This window comes from Anastrepha obliqua, chromosome 2 (genome assembly GCF_027943255.1).
Source record: "Anastrepha obliqua isolate idAnaObli1 chromosome 2, idAnaObli1_1.0, whole genome shotgun sequence".
Classification (NCBI taxonomy): domain Eukaryota; kingdom Metazoa; phylum Arthropoda; class Insecta; order Diptera; family Tephritidae; genus Anastrepha; species Anastrepha obliqua.
Window position 1 is genome coordinate 67781221 of NC_072893.1, and position 18693 is coordinate 67799913.

The window sequence follows — 18693 nt, forward strand, 5'->3', positions numbered from 1 at the left end:
TATCCACAATTCCCTTCCACTCCATTTCAGTCTAAGAGGAATAAGGGCTTATTTTCAGATTCTCCAAGTATCGAAAAATAAACCATAAATTTTCAATCCATCTAAGAATTTCCATACCCAATAACACTGTGTGATAGTGAAAATATAGTGTCTCGAGTTATGTACGTAGCGTAAAAGTGGCAGGATTTGGAATTAAACGCTAAACTATGAAATAATTACTAATGAAAAAAGTTTATTTCAATAATAATTACAAAGAAAATAAGTGCAGATTTATTTTTTTTTTTTCAAATTATTTCCTATAAATATTGACCGCTACGTCGGGTACACTATTGGAATCTGGCCTCCGTACTCTGCGCCACTCGCTAGAGCCACAACCGTTTGCCACCAAACTTTTGCCCGAAACATTCGCACCCAAAAGCGGATCAAATTTTCACCTGGAGCGTCGCTAAAACGTTTAATATTAATATTAAAAAAATTGTATTAACTATAAATTGTACAAACTTGAAACGTTTGTTGAAATATGACAACAACGTTTAAAAGCATATCGTTCGAACAGACACTCAGACATTATCCAAATGCATGTGCGCCAAATCGGCATGGAAAGATTAGAAAAACTAACAAGCGTAGCGATAATTGAAGATATCGCCAAGTTGAAGATAGATTTGAGTTCTGGTGCTTTCATAAATTCTGTTCCTATGCTACGCCCCAAACGCGCTTTTCGACCTCCCCTTTTGCATGCCATGTGCAAAGTGGCGAATCTTCGATTGCAACGCAAGCCATTGTCCACGCGTTGACCGGTTGCTTGTCGCTGAGGCTAAATCGACTGACTGGCTTCCTGCTGGCTAGTTGGATGGTCGCCGGAGTGTTTGAACCCTAAAATGCTTCGCATACATAAAATTGAACACTAAAGTGTTTATGTAATTTAATCACGCTCCCGTTTTTTTTTCACCAACTTCCATATACTTGACGTTTGGAAAAAATTACGAGTATAAAATGATCACAATTCCGTAAATACTTGAAAAAGAAAAATAGAGGAGAGAAGGAAATAAAAAGAATTGCTGTGGTGCAGGGGTGTTGAGATTTACGATTTGCTTTTTAAAGTGATATTTTTTTTTAACCCAATGTAAGTGCATATTAATTAATGAGCTTTGAGGTCTGCATAAAATTGTTGGTATAGCACGAGAAGAGAAGAGTTCAGCTAACAAAAAATACGGTAATGAGCATTAATTCACGTGCGATCGGCCTACCAATTAAATTATTCGCCTTCGAGTGTACATCATTGCGGGAACAATGTACATAAATATATATATATATATATATATATATATGTATATATGTATATATGTATATGTATATATGTGTGTGTGCGCAGGGGATGGGCACGCGAAAGTTGGCCTCACTTTGGTGTGCCTTGAAGCGAGAAACTATTAATGCATAGGAATGGCTAATGTGCGCTTACATACATACGAGTGGGTACATGCATACATATACGAGCATAGTTAATGGATTAGAGCATATTTGCGTGGATATTAAATACAAAGTAGGAGTTATACTTAAATTAGAAAAAAAATATTTTCACTTTTTTAATTGATAAATAAAATAGATAACATAGGAGAGTATACTTGAGTGAGCAATTTTCATAGATCAAAGAGACTGAGCGAAACATAAGTGCGGAAACTCTATGATCAGCCTAATGAGCAAGCTCGAAATTTATTACACATTAAAGGTCATGCAGGCCTGAAGAAAAAGAACGCAATCAACAAAATAACTTAGAGCTCTAGAATTCGCTGTCATGCTAGGTTAGGTTGGGTTATACTGGCTTGGCGAATCCACGCAGACACCATTTTGTCCCTAGGGGATCAGAGCCCTATTTTTAGCGAAAATATGCATCGCTCAAGATGAGCGTACTGTTCGTAAATTTTAGGAGTCACTCAAGCTACAGTTTAGTGACACTTTCTTGTCATTATAAACTGAGAGCACCCAGGTGGCATAGTCTAGTTTTGGAGAGAGCCGGACAGTTCCAGGGTTTCTTTTGTACCCGGCTCTTTACATTTCCCGCAAGCGTCGTTAAGAGTTAGATTTATGCTTGTAAGCATACGCTGCAGACGGGCAATGCCTTGTTAGTACACCAACTGAAGTTTTACAGTTTTTTCTACTGAACGATATAACCGATTTAGTGTACCTGTCATCATATGCGTCTTTGCACATGACCCTGGCAGCATTGGAATTGGTTGAACTAACCCATCTACCTCTCGCTTTTCTCAACTTATGGTATATGTAGAGGATCGCAATTTGAATTCTGTGCAGGGGTTTAAGTACCCGACTTAATGGGAAGTCTCCCTATAGTATGTCTCCCGCCTTCTTTTGCTAGTTCGTTCACTAACTTTGTCTTCTTTTTTGTTTTGGTGGCCGAGGTAGGATTCGAAGTGCCTTCGCACTTACAGCGACCGTCGTCTACTGCGTTGAGGTGGTGCGACCACTAAAACAATCCCTCCTCTTCTTCTGGGGAGACACATTTCCCGGGACTATTTTCTGCATTACTTCGGGAAGCCCCAGAACGGCATACATAAAAAGGACCAATTCTTTTCACCCACGTCTGAGCCCACCATATTTGTAGTCAGCTTCATGCTAAAGGCCCGTTTTCTTGTATCTCTACGTCAAGTAGTACGCCATTGCGAGTTCATGACTCAAGTGTTTCTGGTTGTCAGGGGCCCGTCAATTTCGGTCGGCCTCCACTGCTGGTCATGGTGATGCTCTACCTGGTGCTGCTACTATTAATTGCTGCCGTGCCTTGCGCTCCAAATCGATAAGGCGAAGACGCATTACGATTTTTACTGCGAAAGCACGAATTTCCTCCCACTTAGCGCTGCTTGAACACATATCTATCGTAAGAGTGTTTAAGGCTACCGGATGCTTCATAACTCTTTCTAGTGCATCTCTTTCTTCTTTAAAGTAGTCACAGTAAAAAATTATATGCTCCGCACTCTCTACCGAGATGGGTCAGTCTGGATTGTAAGGGGTGTCTGTCAACTTAAGCCGATGCAGGTATTCTTGGAAAGAGCCATGTCCGGTCAGCAATTGGATGAGGTAGTAGTCTACGTCCCCGTGTTTTCTTGTAAGCCACTTATCTATGTACGGAATGAGTTTTTAAGTCCAGCGCTCGTTTTGAGACATCTCCCAATGCTGCTGCCATCGTCTAATTGTCAGCGCTCGTTCTAATCCTTTTTGATCCGATGTTGATGTAGGTCGAGCCCCCTGCGTGCTGTGCAGGCGGCTCATTTCCTCTGCCAACAGATCCAAAGGAATCTTTCTTGCAATGACTCAGATTGCGTCGTCCGATACGGTTCTATGCGCGCACGCTACTCGCAGAGAGTGTTTGTGTGATCTCCTGAAACATAATATTTTTGGCCGCTGCCCATATATCTACATAGGTGCCACGTCGTCCACTATCTCATTTCCCTCTATGTCTTTATGCGCCGGAAGCCCCAAAGTCTGCGATTACGAGCAAGCTGGTGAATTGCTTCCTGGCATTCACGGACATTTTTGGATGATAGACAGTACGATTTGATCGTTTTTATAGCCACTTGGCTATACACGTAGAAGTTTATTGCGCAGTCACTTCATGCTTCTGTACATCCAAGCTCTGCTGCTTTCTTTAGTTAGGGAACTTAAATGACTTTTTGACGCTTAATTTCGCGCAATATATGCCAGCCCCAAGCCCTCTTCAATTTTTGATCCAGCGGCAAGTACATTGATGGCAGATGCGTTATTTCTCACAGTTGAGTTTGCAGCGCGATTTTCCCCAAAGAGATCAATCGGTGTTTGGTTGAGGATAGCCTTAAGAGCCGCCGTTGGAGTTGATTTCATAACACCCGTAATACGAAGGGCGGAGAATCGTTGAACCAAATCAAATTATTAAAGCTTCCATATAACATTGAATCTCCCAACCCGTTATATAATCATCAACATCATTGTTTTCTTAAATCCCTAGCGAGGCATAGGGAACCAACAACACCTACGCGCCATCTCGTCCGATTACTGGATAACGCCTTCACCTGCTTCTAGCTTGACCCGAGTTGAGTTGCCTCGCGTTCCACAGATCTTTTCCAGGTTTCCCTTGGCCTGCCAAGTGCTCTTTCTCTCGCTGTGAGTGGGTTCCATTCCATTGCCTTCTTCGCTATGTTATCGTCTTCCTTGCGTAAAGCGTGACAACTCCACTTCCATTTCAGTCTTCTAATCCAAATGTCTAGCGGCTCCATGTTTGCTCTTTCGAACAATTCCTTGGTTGGCATTATTTTTGACCATAAACTTTGGAATATAATCCTTAGACAGCGGTTGACAAAAACTTGTAAGCGACAGCACATTCAACTTGGAGAGCCTAACTTTTAATCTGGAACTCAGGTTGTTGTTTCGCTATACAGAGTACAACACCTCGAATGCTCCTCTGGCTGCGTATGTCTTCATCCGTGCCATCGTCCGTTTAAGACCACAGTTGTGAAGAGGGATTAAGGCTGCTTCGAGGACGTCTCCTATTACTAAAACGAATAACACGAGCGATAGAATACATACCTGGCGAAGTTCGAATGGCTCCGATAGCTTGCCTTTGTGCAGTGCACGGCATCTAGCGATAATATATATAAGTTGCTTTAATTATTGAAATGAGTTTTTCGGAAACGCCTCGACAGCACAGGGCAAATCGCAGGCAGTATCTGTGCACGCTGTCGGAAGCCTTTTTTAAATCGATGAACATCAACTTAAGTCAGCTCTGAACTCTGAGATTCATCCATGATAATTCTAACAGCGTTTATATGGTCAGTACAAAAGGATCCTGCTCGAAAAGCCGCTTGTAAGAGAGGTGATCTCTTAGCCGATCAAGGATGACTTTTGCCATAACCTAAGGGACCGCGGGCAGCACGTAAATACCTCGTCAATTATCACAATCTCTCAGGTTACCTATTTTTGCGATCTTGATAATAATATCATACCGTCAGTCCATTCGGTTGGAAAACTTTCGTTATCCCAGGCTTTACTGATGAGAGCAGTTGAAGCAGTTCTGGAGCAAAATCGGGGTACGCTGTGAAGAATTCAGCAGGTGTGTCATCAATTCCTACTTCTTTGTTTTTCGATAATGTTTTTATAGTGGCATTTACTTCGCTGCCACTGAGAGCATCGGCTCTTATTCGAGTGGTGTTCTTAATCGGCACTAAAGCGTCAGCAAATCTAGGGGCGTGGTCCGCCAAGATATGGTTTAATACCGACACAAAGTGTCACTTCAATCTTGCAAGTTGGTCTTCCTCTGTAAGCAGCAGATGACCATTCCGTTCTCGCACAGGATGGTCAACGGCGAGGTTACTCTTGATCAGTTGTTTGGCGATGGTGGCCACGAGAGGCAGCCTCAGCTTCACAAGCTAGCGTTTACAAATGGTAATTAAGCCACTTTATCTTTTTGCAATATTCGCAATAATTTTCGTGTTAAATTGTTTTCCTAAATTTTTTTTAAAAATATATTATAGTTCATTGTGTAACTTTGAAGAAAATTCATGAAAATTTAAGAAATTTCAAACAATTATCAGCACAATTTTCAACTTTTTGATCAGAATTTTTGAAATTCCAAGTATGCGGTTTTAGAGCCCATTCAATTTTGATACAATAAAGTGTAAGTTTTATGTCCCTCAAAAATTGCATTCATTTCTGAAATTGTGTTTTGTTTTTGTGTGCGCTGTTGACAATTTTCTTCCATATGAAGCATTTGTTCGAAAGTCTTTTATGTATATGAAAGAATATGTTCAACATCGCATGCAGCAAATAAATTTCAAATATCAATGCAGCTTCTGTGCGTCGTCTGTCGTATTAATGCGTTAAGATCAATCAGCACGCACGCGTATCAGAGCTAAACGTATCATATCAAGTTTGCTTGCGAAATGTTGAAGCAATTTTACACACCTTTTTCTCTTATTTTTCTTTTCTCTTCTACGTACTTAAAATTTTTCATAAAATTTTTTAAATATTTTTAGTCAACTCACCGCATAATTTTTCTTTTATTGTTTGGATGTATGCGATTTGCTGAGTCCGTATCAATTTTCCTTAAATGGTTATGCAACAACTCAGATGACATTGCAGTCATTTCAGCGACGGGCAGAAATAAAGGCTAAAGGCATGAGACAAAAAACCAAATGTACTGTGAAAATAAATCTACGACATAAAACATGTTAACGTGAGTTATTTTAGTATAATTAGCGCGCCTTGAATAATATATTGTGCTTAGTATGTGATCAGCTGGTATATAGATTAAAAAAAAAGATTTCTAAAAAAACTTACATTTTTCGAATTTTTAGGCGTTGCTGCATCTTCCTTTTCAGTTGTTTCTGCGCTTGAGAGCGCAAACTTCTTGTCTATGCTGTCCAGCTCGTCGGCGTCTTTCGGGCTAACTAATATGTCCCACAGCAATGATTCAATGTAGTAGTTGGTGCCGCCCACCACGATCGGGCATTTTGATTGAGCTAAAAGATTTTCGATCTTGTTTGGAGTTGAGGATATTTCCGAGACATTTTTATAGGATATTTTACACTGAGTGGTAGAAATTTCTTAATGTCGCACGAAAGAAAAAAAAAACAAAAATTGTAAAAAGTCAAAGCGATTTTTGAGCGAAGTTGAACATTTTTATAATTTTTGAAATTGGTTAAATTTTTATGAATTTTCTACAATCTTTGGAGCTTTGTTTCGACTATATTTTTATACCACTTAAGTCGATTAGCATTTTTTCAGTTAGGGACTCAACGACTCGCTTTTCTCTAATTTTTGTATGTAATTATTCATAGCTGGAGTAGGCTTCTCAATAAAAGTTTATTACAAAACTAAATTTTTCTATGATAAATCAGAATTGATTAGCCTTAGTGCAAAATCCAGTTAAAGTAACTTAAGGAGCTCTAGTCCTTTTTTTACAGTAAAAAAATGATAAAAATTATTTTAATTTTTAAGCTTTTTATATAACTTTTTTTACATACAAAAATAATTTTTTTTTTTTATTTTAAAAATGGCGCTTAAGTTGACCCTCCCGAAAAATTGGACCTGAACGGTGTTGTCCATTTCGGCTTTTCTATTTATTTGAAACACAAAAACGAAAAAACTTATTAATCGGTATAACTGTAACTATGCCTCGTACTAAAATATAAAAAAAAAAATTTGACAAAATGAATTTGACACTCTAAAATTTTTTTTTTTCAGTTTTGTAATAAAAAAAACACGAAATAATTAAAATAATAATATGATTGTATTATGCGCGATAGCCTTTGATATTGTGAACAACATATTAAAATTTCAGACGATTCGCTTGAATAGTTTGTTTTTTTGTTAAAAACACCAGGTCGAAAAAAGTCGTTTCGAGATAAACGAGTTTAAAGTTTGAGGTACAAGAGCGCACGGACCGCTCTTTACCAAGTTAATGGGCTGTAGAAGTTATAATATTGAGAATTTCCGAATGCAAATTTCACAGTATATTCTTAAGATACTTTACTTTCGAAATATTAAAAAAGAAAAACAATGTTTTGGAAATTCTAGACCACCGGGACCCCTTAAGTCGTTTTGCCAAAAGTCCACTGATATATACCTATAGGCATTTGTCTTAGCATTGATGTTTGTATTTGTATGTGGAATTTATTCCTATTCGGACACGAATTCTCACTAATATAATTCGTACTGATAAACGCTTTGGCACTAGTGTTCGCTATCGTATTCCTATTCCATTTGCCACTTATCAGACTCAAGTTCTGTATTCCAAATAGAGGCAGCGGCAATTAAAGGAGCAGCTTATTGGTTACTCACTTTTGCAATAACAGTCAAAGAGGTTTCTATCTACTCCAGTGGCTGGGCTTGATGATGGTGTTCTTGAAGCTGGTTGAGGAATGTCTGACTTCACTTTCCATCGCATCCGAATTCATCGAATTCATCTGGCTATCTGGTTATAGCGCCATTGCAGGAAACAGCGAGGTGGAGGAACTAGCCAGACAGTGGAGCTGCTAGGAATTTATCCCGCAAAACGAGAGGTGAGCTTCGCGTCAACTACGCGAACGCTGGGCAAGCTTCTAAGGTCGCGAAACCTTTCTATTCACGAGTGGATCGGAGGCGTTCGAGGGATCTCTCAAGGTTAACAAAATCTCTGTCTCTTCGTGAGTGCCCCTTACAGAACCACGAGGTATACATGCTCTGAGACTCGGCACTACTTCGAGTCAGTTTTATGGAGGATGAGGTGGAACCATCTCAGCACCTTTTCCTTAGCTGCCCTGGTCTCGCGAGTCTAAGATTTCAATATCTTGGCTCTCATCTCTTTGCTACACCTGCTGATATAGCTGATAACCTGATGAACTTCATCGGCAGTATGAATCGGCTAGCACCACCTTAAATCAGTCATCGTTCGGTCGTCTCCCCCTCCTCCTCTTACTTTCTGCACTCCTAGCCTTCTTATATCCCTTACAATGGTAGCACAAAGGACGAATTGTTGATTTTCGTCGAAGTGTGCCCTCTCTATGGGCAACCGTTTCAACTTAACCTAACATAACATTTGTACCCTTTCTATTACTAGCTCAATTTTTCCCTACCGAAATCAAATTTATTTCGCGAAAACAAAAAAAAATTATATAAAAGCATCTCTCCCAAAGATTTCATCATCAATCAAAAAATCAAAATCCTCATATTTACTTGGTGTACCTTCCGCAGTTCATTTGCATCAATTTTTAATTTTCCATACACTTCCTCCGTCACAATTCAGTATTTCATAAATTACATGGTGAAAAACATCATAAATTTTTCGTTCGCTTTTCAAACAAAATTGTCTATAAATCTTTTTGTGATTAATTTAACTTCAAGCCATTTATTGTTCGTCCACCGAAAACAACGAAATTCAAAATTACCAGTCGTTCCAGAAAGAATCCTCTAAATACATGCGCAGATACTTGACCAATAGTCGCGTAAATAAAACAGAAACAGCGGCGGAGTGTTTGAATTGCAGCGACACCCGTACGCGGTCTTACACCAAAGGTCATTAGCAGCTGATCAGAGAATTTTCCAAGCGGCAAAATGTCCGGGCTTTCCATGGTATTCAATGGCCTTTTGGTGGGTGCCTCAGGATTTGCTTTATATACGATGCCGCCCGCCGAGCATCCTTATGCTTTCTCGGCGTGCGCCTTTGGACTCTGTCATGGTCTGCTCGGCATGATACACTACTACAAGCAGGATAGCGAAGATTGCAGCAAGATTCATGATGTATCTACCAGCGTTATGGAGATTATACAGTTGCCACTGATAAATATTGAATTGTACTTGGCTTCATCTGAGAGTAGCGCCTTAGCCTTGGGACATGGACTGTTCGTCATACCGCTAGCCTTCGATCTAATTGCCAAACTCTTTACGGAGGAGGGCGACGATAGCAACACAAACACACTGAAGGATCTTACAATACTGGGCAATATCATGTCCTTGACATTCTTGGCCGTGAATGAGAGCAACTATACATATGTCAGCATGGCTATAACGGCCTTCCTGACCAAATACGGTGCCATATTGTTGGACAGCTACTGGGAGGGTTCACTCGAAAATACTGTACTCACCGGCTATTCGTTGTTTACATTCCTTGCTAACTATGCAATTACTGAGAAGCCAGAATGGCTGAGTATGAAATGAGGTGGAGTTGAACTTTGAAGGAATGGTGCGATAACATCCATGTAAACTTACGATTTCAGGAAAAGCAATTTTTAACCAGTAAATACATAAATTCAGATTTGAAATGAAACTCAAGACTTTTAAAGGATTGTTTGAGTGTTGGGATAAATAAGATTTAAGTTAAATATATTTCTCAAGGACTAATAATAATGATAAGCACAGCCGGTATTTTTTCGATGAAAATTAATAGTTACATTTGACCATAATAATAAAAATAATAAAGGTATTCAGATCGAGTTCGGTAGGAATACAATTCGGTATGCGATAACTCGATACATTTTTCAAGTTTCTCTTTCTTGGTTGCTTTGGCTCCCTTAACCGAATGGGTTTGTACGTGATAGCATTCTGCTCGATTTTGAAACTTTCTGTGGACACAAAACACCAAAATGATAAAATTAGTAGCGATCGCCACTCGGCAGAAAACGGCAAAACCCGAATGCCATGAAAAATCTCATAACAAACTATTTGCCGTTCTGCGTTTTTGCATTAGAATTTTGCGCTATAGACTACCATCGAAATCGGTCAGCATCAGCCCGTTAGCTAACTGGCGATTTATAAGTTGGGAGTGGGGGGGCCAGGCTTTCTTGGATAAACGATTTTTGGTCAATTTGTCCCAATATCAAGTGTAAATGAGCAGAATATGGGGAAAAGTTGCTCTTATGCGGATTGTGGCATTACCATTCATCGGAGTAAACAAATGCACCGGATGTTCGGTGGCAGAATTAGGTTTTTATTTTAAAGGAGGAAACCTCGTTAGCTTCGCTATTCGTACGGGTCACGAAATCGCAGTGAACACGTTTGAAGTCGAAGCGTATTCCAGGCTCAATGATAGGGTTAAAACTGCTTTTGTCATTGATTTTGTTTACGTTAGAATATTCGTCCATTGGTGTGAAGCTTCTGGGCAACAAGATCGGTGACAAACAGCCACGGCCGGGCCCAGCTAAACATCGAGAACAAATGAAAATATTGAACTTGCCGCTAAAAGCTTGCACGATAATCCACATCAGTCCGTGCACAAGAGAAGGGAGTGCCCTGGGACTTTCAAAAATTTGTGAAATATGTAAGATGCTCGGAAAGAATGCTACGGTCAACAAGAAGCTCTACATTGCCCAGCTACATGGCGTGAATGAGGCTATTCGACTGAGAAGACCTGATCGACATGGCCAAACCATATCCCTTCACGACAACGCCAGGCCCCATGTTGCACAAGTCGTCAAAGCCGCACTGTAAGAGCTCGACATATGTTGAGAAATAAAAAAAAAAATTTTTTGAAAAAATTGTGTTTTCATTTCTAACACGGATACTGACTGCACCCCCGTCGTATGGGTGCGAGAACTCAGAGCTATTGATATTTTGATATAATAAAGTGTCTTCTTTCATATAACTTCTGCTCAAATATGAACGAGACGGTATCAATAAAACGGTCCGCGGATGACATATGGCAAAAATAAATTTTTTGTTTTTTGATAGGACTGTTATAAGCTTACATGGCAAATTTCAGCGTGATATGTCACATAGTTTGTTTTCTGTGCTACTGTAAACAAGTCAAGCTCGAGTGTGTTCTTCGAATTTAACGATGGAAATTCAAGTTGAACAAAGAATTTGTTTGAAATTTTGTTATTCCAACAAAATTTCTGCTTCAGACGCCTTAAAAATGTTGCAGACAACCTATGGGGACTCTGATCTATCGCGTGCACGTGTTTTCCAGTGGTAAAAATCGTTCAAAGAGGGCCGTACATCGGTTGAAAACTTGCCTAATGAACGTCGTCCAGCAACATCAGTAAACGACGAAAACATCGGAAAAGTAAAGGAAATTGTGCTTGAAAATCGCACAAATCGCAAAATCGGTTAACGCTGAATACTATTTAGACGTTTTAAAGCGTTTGCGCGAGAACATTCGTCTTAAAAGGAAGGAATTGTGGGACAACAAGTCATGGTTCTTGCATCACGATAATGCACCAGCTCACACATCACGTCTTGTTCGTAATTATTTGAACAAAAATTATGTTAATATCGTTCCGCAAGCACCGTATTCGCCTGATATGGCTCCATGTGACTTTTTCCTGTTTCCCAAGCTCAAGTTGCAGCTCCGTGGAAAACATTTTGAGACAATTGAAGTCATAAAAGAGAATTCGAAGAACACACTCGAGCTTGACTTGTTTACAGTAGCACAGAAAACAAACTATGTGACATATTACGCTGAAATTTGCCATGTAAGCTTATAACAGTCCTACCAAAAAACAAAAAATTTATTTTTGCCATATGTCATCCGCGGACCGTTTTATTGATACCGTCTCGTTCATATTTGAGCAGAAGATAAAAACATTGTTGGAGAAAATGCACAAGGCCGCCAGCAAAAACAAAAAAAATTCATAAATCAATGCGATTTTCGAGCCACTTTATTATACAAAATTCAAGGGGCTATAAAACTACGTGTTCGAAACTTTTCTGAAGATTCTGGTTAAATACAGGGTCTGGCACTCGAAGTGCAACCAACTTCAGGCCGCTCGCTCGAGCATTAGTTGTCTGTTAGTTGGCAATGACAGTAGTTAAATGACAGTCCAGAGTATTGTTTACAAGCGCTTGGAAGCATCTCGCATCTCGTAAATGCGGAAAAAGAAAATCAGTAATGAATTTCAAAAGGCTGCAACGTCACGTGAAATGGTTCAAAAAGTGAAGTGAAGCGACTTGAGTGAAATGGCCGACGAAGTGCCAATCAAATGCAAACGCGAAAGAGCTGAAAATATCTGAAGGTAGCATCCGCCGCATACTGAAAAATGATCTCAAAATCACACCTTACAACATCCAAAAGGCGAATGATCTCACACCAAAGCAGCAACAAGTCAGACTTTAGAGAGCGAAGGAGTTGCTTCGCTTTGCCGAAAGCGGTCAATATCCGAACATTACGTTTTCTGACAAGTGAATTTTTCAAATTGAGCAATTCATAAACCTCCAAAACGAGAGGGTTTATTTGACCGATTGTTCATATGAGAATTTGAGTGATCGATTGGCCACCAGGAGGCAGCACCTGCCGCAGGTAATGGTTTGGGCCGCCGTAACCGCAGATGGGCGCTCTCCAATCGTTTTCATCGAATCTGGCGTCAAGGTAAATGCGAAATATTATCGTGAAAGTATTCTGGAGGATTATTTGAAGCCATGGGCAGATAAACATTTCGGTGGCAGACCATGGACGTATCAGCAGGACTCGGTACTGTCTCACAAGGCTCGAGTGAACCAAGAATAGCTAAAAAACAACGTTCCGAACTTAATAACGTCACTCAAATTCACCAGTCGTGATTCCGATGGACTATTCCTTTTGGGCCATTATGGAGAGTAAGGCCCGAATTAAGGGAATCACCAGTCTCGAGGCGCTGAAAAAAGCCATTGTCCGCGAATGCGCCAAAATATCTTCGAGTCACATTCGGGCAACTTGCGATTCGTTTCTGCATCGTCTCAAGGCCACAGTCAAGATGAAAGGATTTTATATCGAGCAAAAGTAAATGGAATTTTAATTTTGTATTATTTTCATACATTTTTTACTCGGAATTGAATAAAAGTAATTTTCCAAACTAAATTTATGACCTTTTTAATTGGTTACACTTCGAGTGCCGGACCCTGTAGTTTGAAACTTTTATGAAGAATTTTTAATTTTTCTTTTTAATTTTGCTCAAAGTTTGGGAATGAACTTATATTTTCATAAAAAAATTCTAAATTAAATAAGAACCAAATAAATAGTCAAAACTTGTTAATGAATGTAAACCATTTTTTTAGGCGGGGAAACTGCAATGATTGGCGCGTCGTACTACTGCATATGTAATCCAACTTTCAGAACTGCGCGTGTTCTATATGAATTTAGCAGCACGAGCACATAAACCACTTCGGTGCCTACGAAGAAGCCGACGTTATTCGTTTTCTTTTCTATTTATTTAATAATTCATTATCGAACATTGCATTTGTTTAATGACATTATTTTATCGGTCAAGAGTAAGAAACATTTGGCGTACTTTGCACATAAACAGATACACATGTGCATACAAACATACACACATACATACATGCACAATTTCTTTTTTTGCTATATTTGTTTATGGAGTGTTAAAATATGACTTTTTCTTGTTGCTTTCATAGCGCGTCTGTTTGCGATGTTGTTTCTGCGCGCTTAAGTAAATAAATGCAAGCAAAAAGCGGCAGCAACAACAATGGCTGCTGCAAAATAAAAACATTCCAATAAATGTTTGCACTGTGCCTTCAATACATACAACAAATACTCGGGCGTCTACGGAAGTATGCACACATACATATGTGTGTGTGTATATGCATATGCACGTAAGTATGAAGCATACACGATGATGCATACAAAAGGCACTTTTGTGTTGTTGGCCGCATGACTCGCTGCATGACCGATCGACGTCTACTCTACTCTTATGCGCGCCGTCAAACCAAGTAGTACTCGTACATGCACATATGTACACGTGTGTGTGTGCGTGCGTGCGTTTGTTGCGAATTCGCTGATGCGTCTGTGCGGCTGGCGGCTTATCTCCCGCTCCCTCCGGCCATGCGGCTGAACTTTGAGTGCGCATGCAATGCCGGTTTGTTTATTAAAAGCGAATTGCTTAAGTGGAGCCATGGCCAAAAAGCCGGCCGGCCGGCCGATCGGCCCCGCGTCTGTCTGCTTAACCAGACCCGGCGTCCAACCGGCATTGCTGCTGTTTTATTGTTCAGTTTTTGCGCGACGTCTACGGCGCATCGACTAATGCAACACACGTAGCCGGCCGGCGCGCGATGGCTGTTGGTTTTTGTTTTGTTTACCGATTGACTCATTCATACAGGTTTTTGAACTTGCACAAGGTTTGCGCGCAGTCGCGTCTGCCTGCCTGGGCTTGACTGGCTGCTTGGTAGCTGAGTGGCTGAGTGGCATTTCGCCGCAAGACGCTAAAAAGCTGTGATTTTTTCTGTTTTTTTTTTCTCTTTTTCTTTTCGGCGTTTGCATGTTTTTGTTTGGTTTATGCACTTTTTCTCTGCCTGATTTTTTGTTTACATACGCTTCGGTTATGCTTTTATCGCGTTGTTTCGATTTGCGTGCAATTCGGGCTGTTCAGCGCAGTTGTTTATTTGCCCGTTGGGTTCAAAAAGTAGCTGCTGGTGGGGGCCTTAGCTGTGGCGTCCGTTTTATGCTGCTGATGACAATGACTTTGTGTTACTTCGACTCATGGTATTTCTTTCAACTTGAACCGCGTTACTTCGAACTCCACCTAAACCTTAATTAGTTGATATGTTAACTCTCGATTGCATTTCATTAGCGATCGCCGAAATGATTTAGCGAACATCCCCACTCGAAAGCACCGAAAGTGACAACATTTTAAAAGCTCATCATTTAGTTCTTCTTTTTTTATGTACAAAAAAGTATTTCGGAATGTCTTTTATTTATGGTGTGATGGCTTCATGAGCTGTCAGCCGAACGTTGTAGCCCACAAAAAATATGCAATTAATGATCATTATCAGCCGTCTCCTGCAAAGAGACTCGCTTTTTCGAGTGCAATTTTACACCTCTTTGGATGTTTTCATTCTTGGAACCCATTTGTCGGTTATGACAAATAATAAATGTTTATTTCGGATTCAATTAACGTTTGCGATAATTTGAAAACTTCTCATTCAATTTGTTTACTGAGTTTTATTTCCTCTCACTCGTAGAAACTGCGTGGTACTTGCGAGTCGGCGGTACGATGTGAATACGTGCATGATATATGTACATATGTATGTGTGTATGTAAATACAGTTACTATGTTCGCAATAAGAGCACTGCCAGCTGCGGTATGCGTTAACGTAACGCTCTACCCAAACCATACAGTAAATGATTGAAGGGGTTACATACGTGCAGAATTTTCAAAAAATCGATTTTTTTACATATTATTTTTCTTTATAGTTTTAGGCGTATTTATGTGCAAGTCGATTGTAAAAATTCCCCATGGATACAAAGTTATGGTAGAAAATGTAACTGCCCGACGAGAGTTTGATGCGCACAGGTAACTGTCCTTCGTTTGCACTTGAAAGTTTAAACTCGTTTTTTTTCGAAACTACTTTTTCCGGCACGGTCTGCATGATAACTCATACAGTTTTTAATATTTTTTGATGCGGTTTTTTCTAAATATTCGAAAGTGTTTTCTCTAGTTTTGATTTTTGATATTTTTACTAAAAGATTTTATAAACATTATTAAAGTGTGACATTTATGTCGTCAAACGCGTACTTTTTTTAAATGCCGTAAATTGGAAAATTTTTCGAAGTTCAAAAATGTGGTTCGACAGACTATAACCACAACTTTATTTTACAAGATTTTTTTTACTTTTTACAGATCCATCAACATTTCAAGGAGAAATGAAGCAGACCGTGGAACGACTTTTTTTCATTGTACTTTGGGTCACGTGATTTTTTATTTACTAATTTTTGTAAAGAAAAATTAAAATAATTTTTTTATGAATTCTAAGAATTAATTTTACTAATATTGCATACATTTTTTTTATATTTATCTCTATTGTTATCCCTTTAAAAACAGTTTTTCTTTTAGGGCAGTTTTGGCGCTGCTGGACGTATATAACCCTTGAATTTGACTTGGTCATACATATTCGTTCGTGTCTTTGCATAGATACATATGTATGTGTACGTACGTAATAATAAGAGTACTGCTGATCAAAAAACTGCCGAAGGAAAACAAAACCTACAAAGAAATACAAAAATTCTGTTCAGCAAGTGTTCACCTCCTTGAAAATTCAAGAAACATTCGGAAATTTCCGACCCAAAACGATTTACACAGGAAAACCAGACCGTAAAATATAAGTTTGGGGGTCAAGAAATCCATTATTTGCTCGGTAAATGGGTGTAGCGATCGATATCTCGTCAAGTATCCATCAAACAATTAACGGGGTTTTCTCGTCTAGAAATTTGAAAAAATCGATTTTTGTTTTGCATATTTTCAAAGTTTAGACCTTCAAAAATATGCCCTTCAACGAATTTTTAAAAATTCGAATTATTTTCGGAGATACAGCGAATTTTGTGACGTGGTGTGACGCCGCAGATGTTACCGGACGACTTGAGGACTCGTTCTTTCCAGAAAATCTCTTATATCACACACAACCTTTATTTATTCTATACATATATACATACATACATATATACTTCTGTAATATATACCTAGAAATATATCGGCATTAATCTAGAGTGGGTAGTAATATTATGATCTAAGTTATTCTATTGGAATTGTTGCTCAAACTTCAAACGCGATTTTTTCAAAACTACTTTTTTTGAGATGGTCGTCATGATATCTCAAGTTCTACTTGACAGATCGCTTTGAAGTTTGAAAAAATTAAGTTTGAAGTATTTTTAAAAAAATTGAAAAGGTAAAAAAAGAGGGTAAACAAATTTTTTTTTCAAGGTGATGCCATTTTGTGAATTGTTTTTTTTTTTTTTGCTTTGATTTGGCGGAATCCGATAGCGACATCTTAACTAATGATGCGCCCACTCCGCCGGCCTGTAATTCCACAATTTTTTAACTTTTTTTTTTCTTTTCCAATATTAATAAAAACCATAAAAAAATGGATAGTAAAAATGTTGTTCATTTCTTTTTATCGTTTACCCCCTTCAAAGTTTATATTCGTTGTCAAGGTGACATTTCACACTAAAAATTCTTTTGCTGTGTTTTGTTCAAGACGAATCTATTTTTTTTTCGCTGTGTCCACGTGGCTGTCAGCTTAGAATGAAACAAGGCGAATTCATTATTTGTTTTCTAGTTTTGCTTTGCTTTGACAATCAAACCTACAAAACATTGTTGTTTGTTTAGTACCACCACCTTTAATGAATGCGCCCTGGTTTTGTTTAATTCATTCAGTTATGATTTATAGGGTGTTAAATATGCAAGTCAACAAAAAACAAATTCAGGACATTTTACAATTTGTCTTTGATAAAGGCGAAAATGCAAGCCAGGCTTCTGAAATTGTGAATGGTATTTATGGTGCCGATACTGGACCTCGCACAGGCAGGCCCGTCGTCGAAATTGACCGGCATGTTACTAGTCGAAACTTCGTCCCGAAGCTAAAGATCGACCATAAAAGAGTATTAAACCATTTGCGTAAAATAAAAAATAAAAATAATGGATGTCTTTTTCCCCAAACTAATATTTAGTTTAATGAGACGGTAGTTTATTTTAGTTCCCAGATGATAAGGAAAAAGCTAAAGCTCAATGTGAGTGCAATGACATTGCAAATACTTTTGTTGGAGTCAAATTTGAAAGCGCAAAGCAAAAAAGAAAAAAAAAACAAAAAGCTTTGCAGATCCTCACGCCAAATGGGCAATCGAACTGGAGAAATATTTTTGGACCCACGAGAGCAAAGTGGTCTTTTTGGCTCGAAGGCTCAGAGTTAGTACGTAAGAAGGAGACCAAATGCTGGTTATCACCCTTAATACTGTCAAGGCCATTCAGCACGGAAGAGCTAAAAACATGATTGGGAATTACTTCTCATATTACGGTACAGGACTGATATATAAAATTGATGGTATCACGGATCTCATAAGTACATTGAAAGCCTAGAAGTTATATGCCAAATATCAAACGCAAAAGCGGAACTGCCTTTGAAATGAGTCTTCCAAAACAAGATGAATTGGCCAGCGAAATCAGCGGTACTATCAGCATCATATAAAATACAGTGACTTCGAAAGAAATCCAACCAATGCAAGCGCAAGTGCAGTGGAAAGATACAAAAATTACTGAGGGAGTATTTTTAATACCATTGAGTGTTCACATGCGGAAATTAAATGATGTATGCTTAGGATCAGTGTCAGCATGCAATTTCTATTTTCACTGCGCCCTAGATTTTCCTTCAGTATATTTAAATTTTTCCATTGATCTATAAACACTACATTCCTACACCAAGTGATAACATGCACATCCACACCGCGGAACCTCCAACAGGTTTGACGATGAGAGGTAA

The 18693-nt window shown here is 38.9% G+C and overlaps 2 protein-coding genes across 2 annotated transcripts in view; one reads left to right on the top strand and one right to left on the bottom strand.

Annotated features, from left to right (window-relative positions):
* Window positions 1-4979: 4979 nt before the first annotated feature.
* Window positions 4980-18693, bottom strand: part of LOC129238187 (tRNA dimethylallyltransferase-like) — a 37826-nt gene continuing 24112 nt past the window's right edge. The window contains exons 3-5 of the mRNA XM_054873224.1: window positions 6319-6516; window positions 6024-6148; window positions 4980-5220 (exon numbers count right to left, since the gene is read on the bottom strand). Of these exons, the coding sequence (XP_054729199.1) occupies window positions 4980-5220; window positions 6024-6148; window positions 6319-6516 (564 nt within the window). The remainder of the gene's footprint in view (window positions 5221-6023; window positions 6149-6318; window positions 6517-18693) is intronic.
* Window positions 8737-9784, top strand: LOC129237995 (uncharacterized). The gene has a single exon (XM_054873020.1). It carries the CDS (start codon window positions 9073-9075, stop codon window positions 9673-9675), a length of 603 nt encoding a protein of 200 aa, XP_054728995.1. The 5' UTR covers window positions 8737-9072; the 3' UTR covers window positions 9676-9784.

Bases quoted from the DNA above. Each gene is read 5' to 3' on its own strand.
- LOC129237995 (XM_054873020.1), top strand. From the start codon at position 9,073: ATGTCCGGGCTTTCCATGGTATTCAATGGCCTTTTGGTGGGTGCCTCA.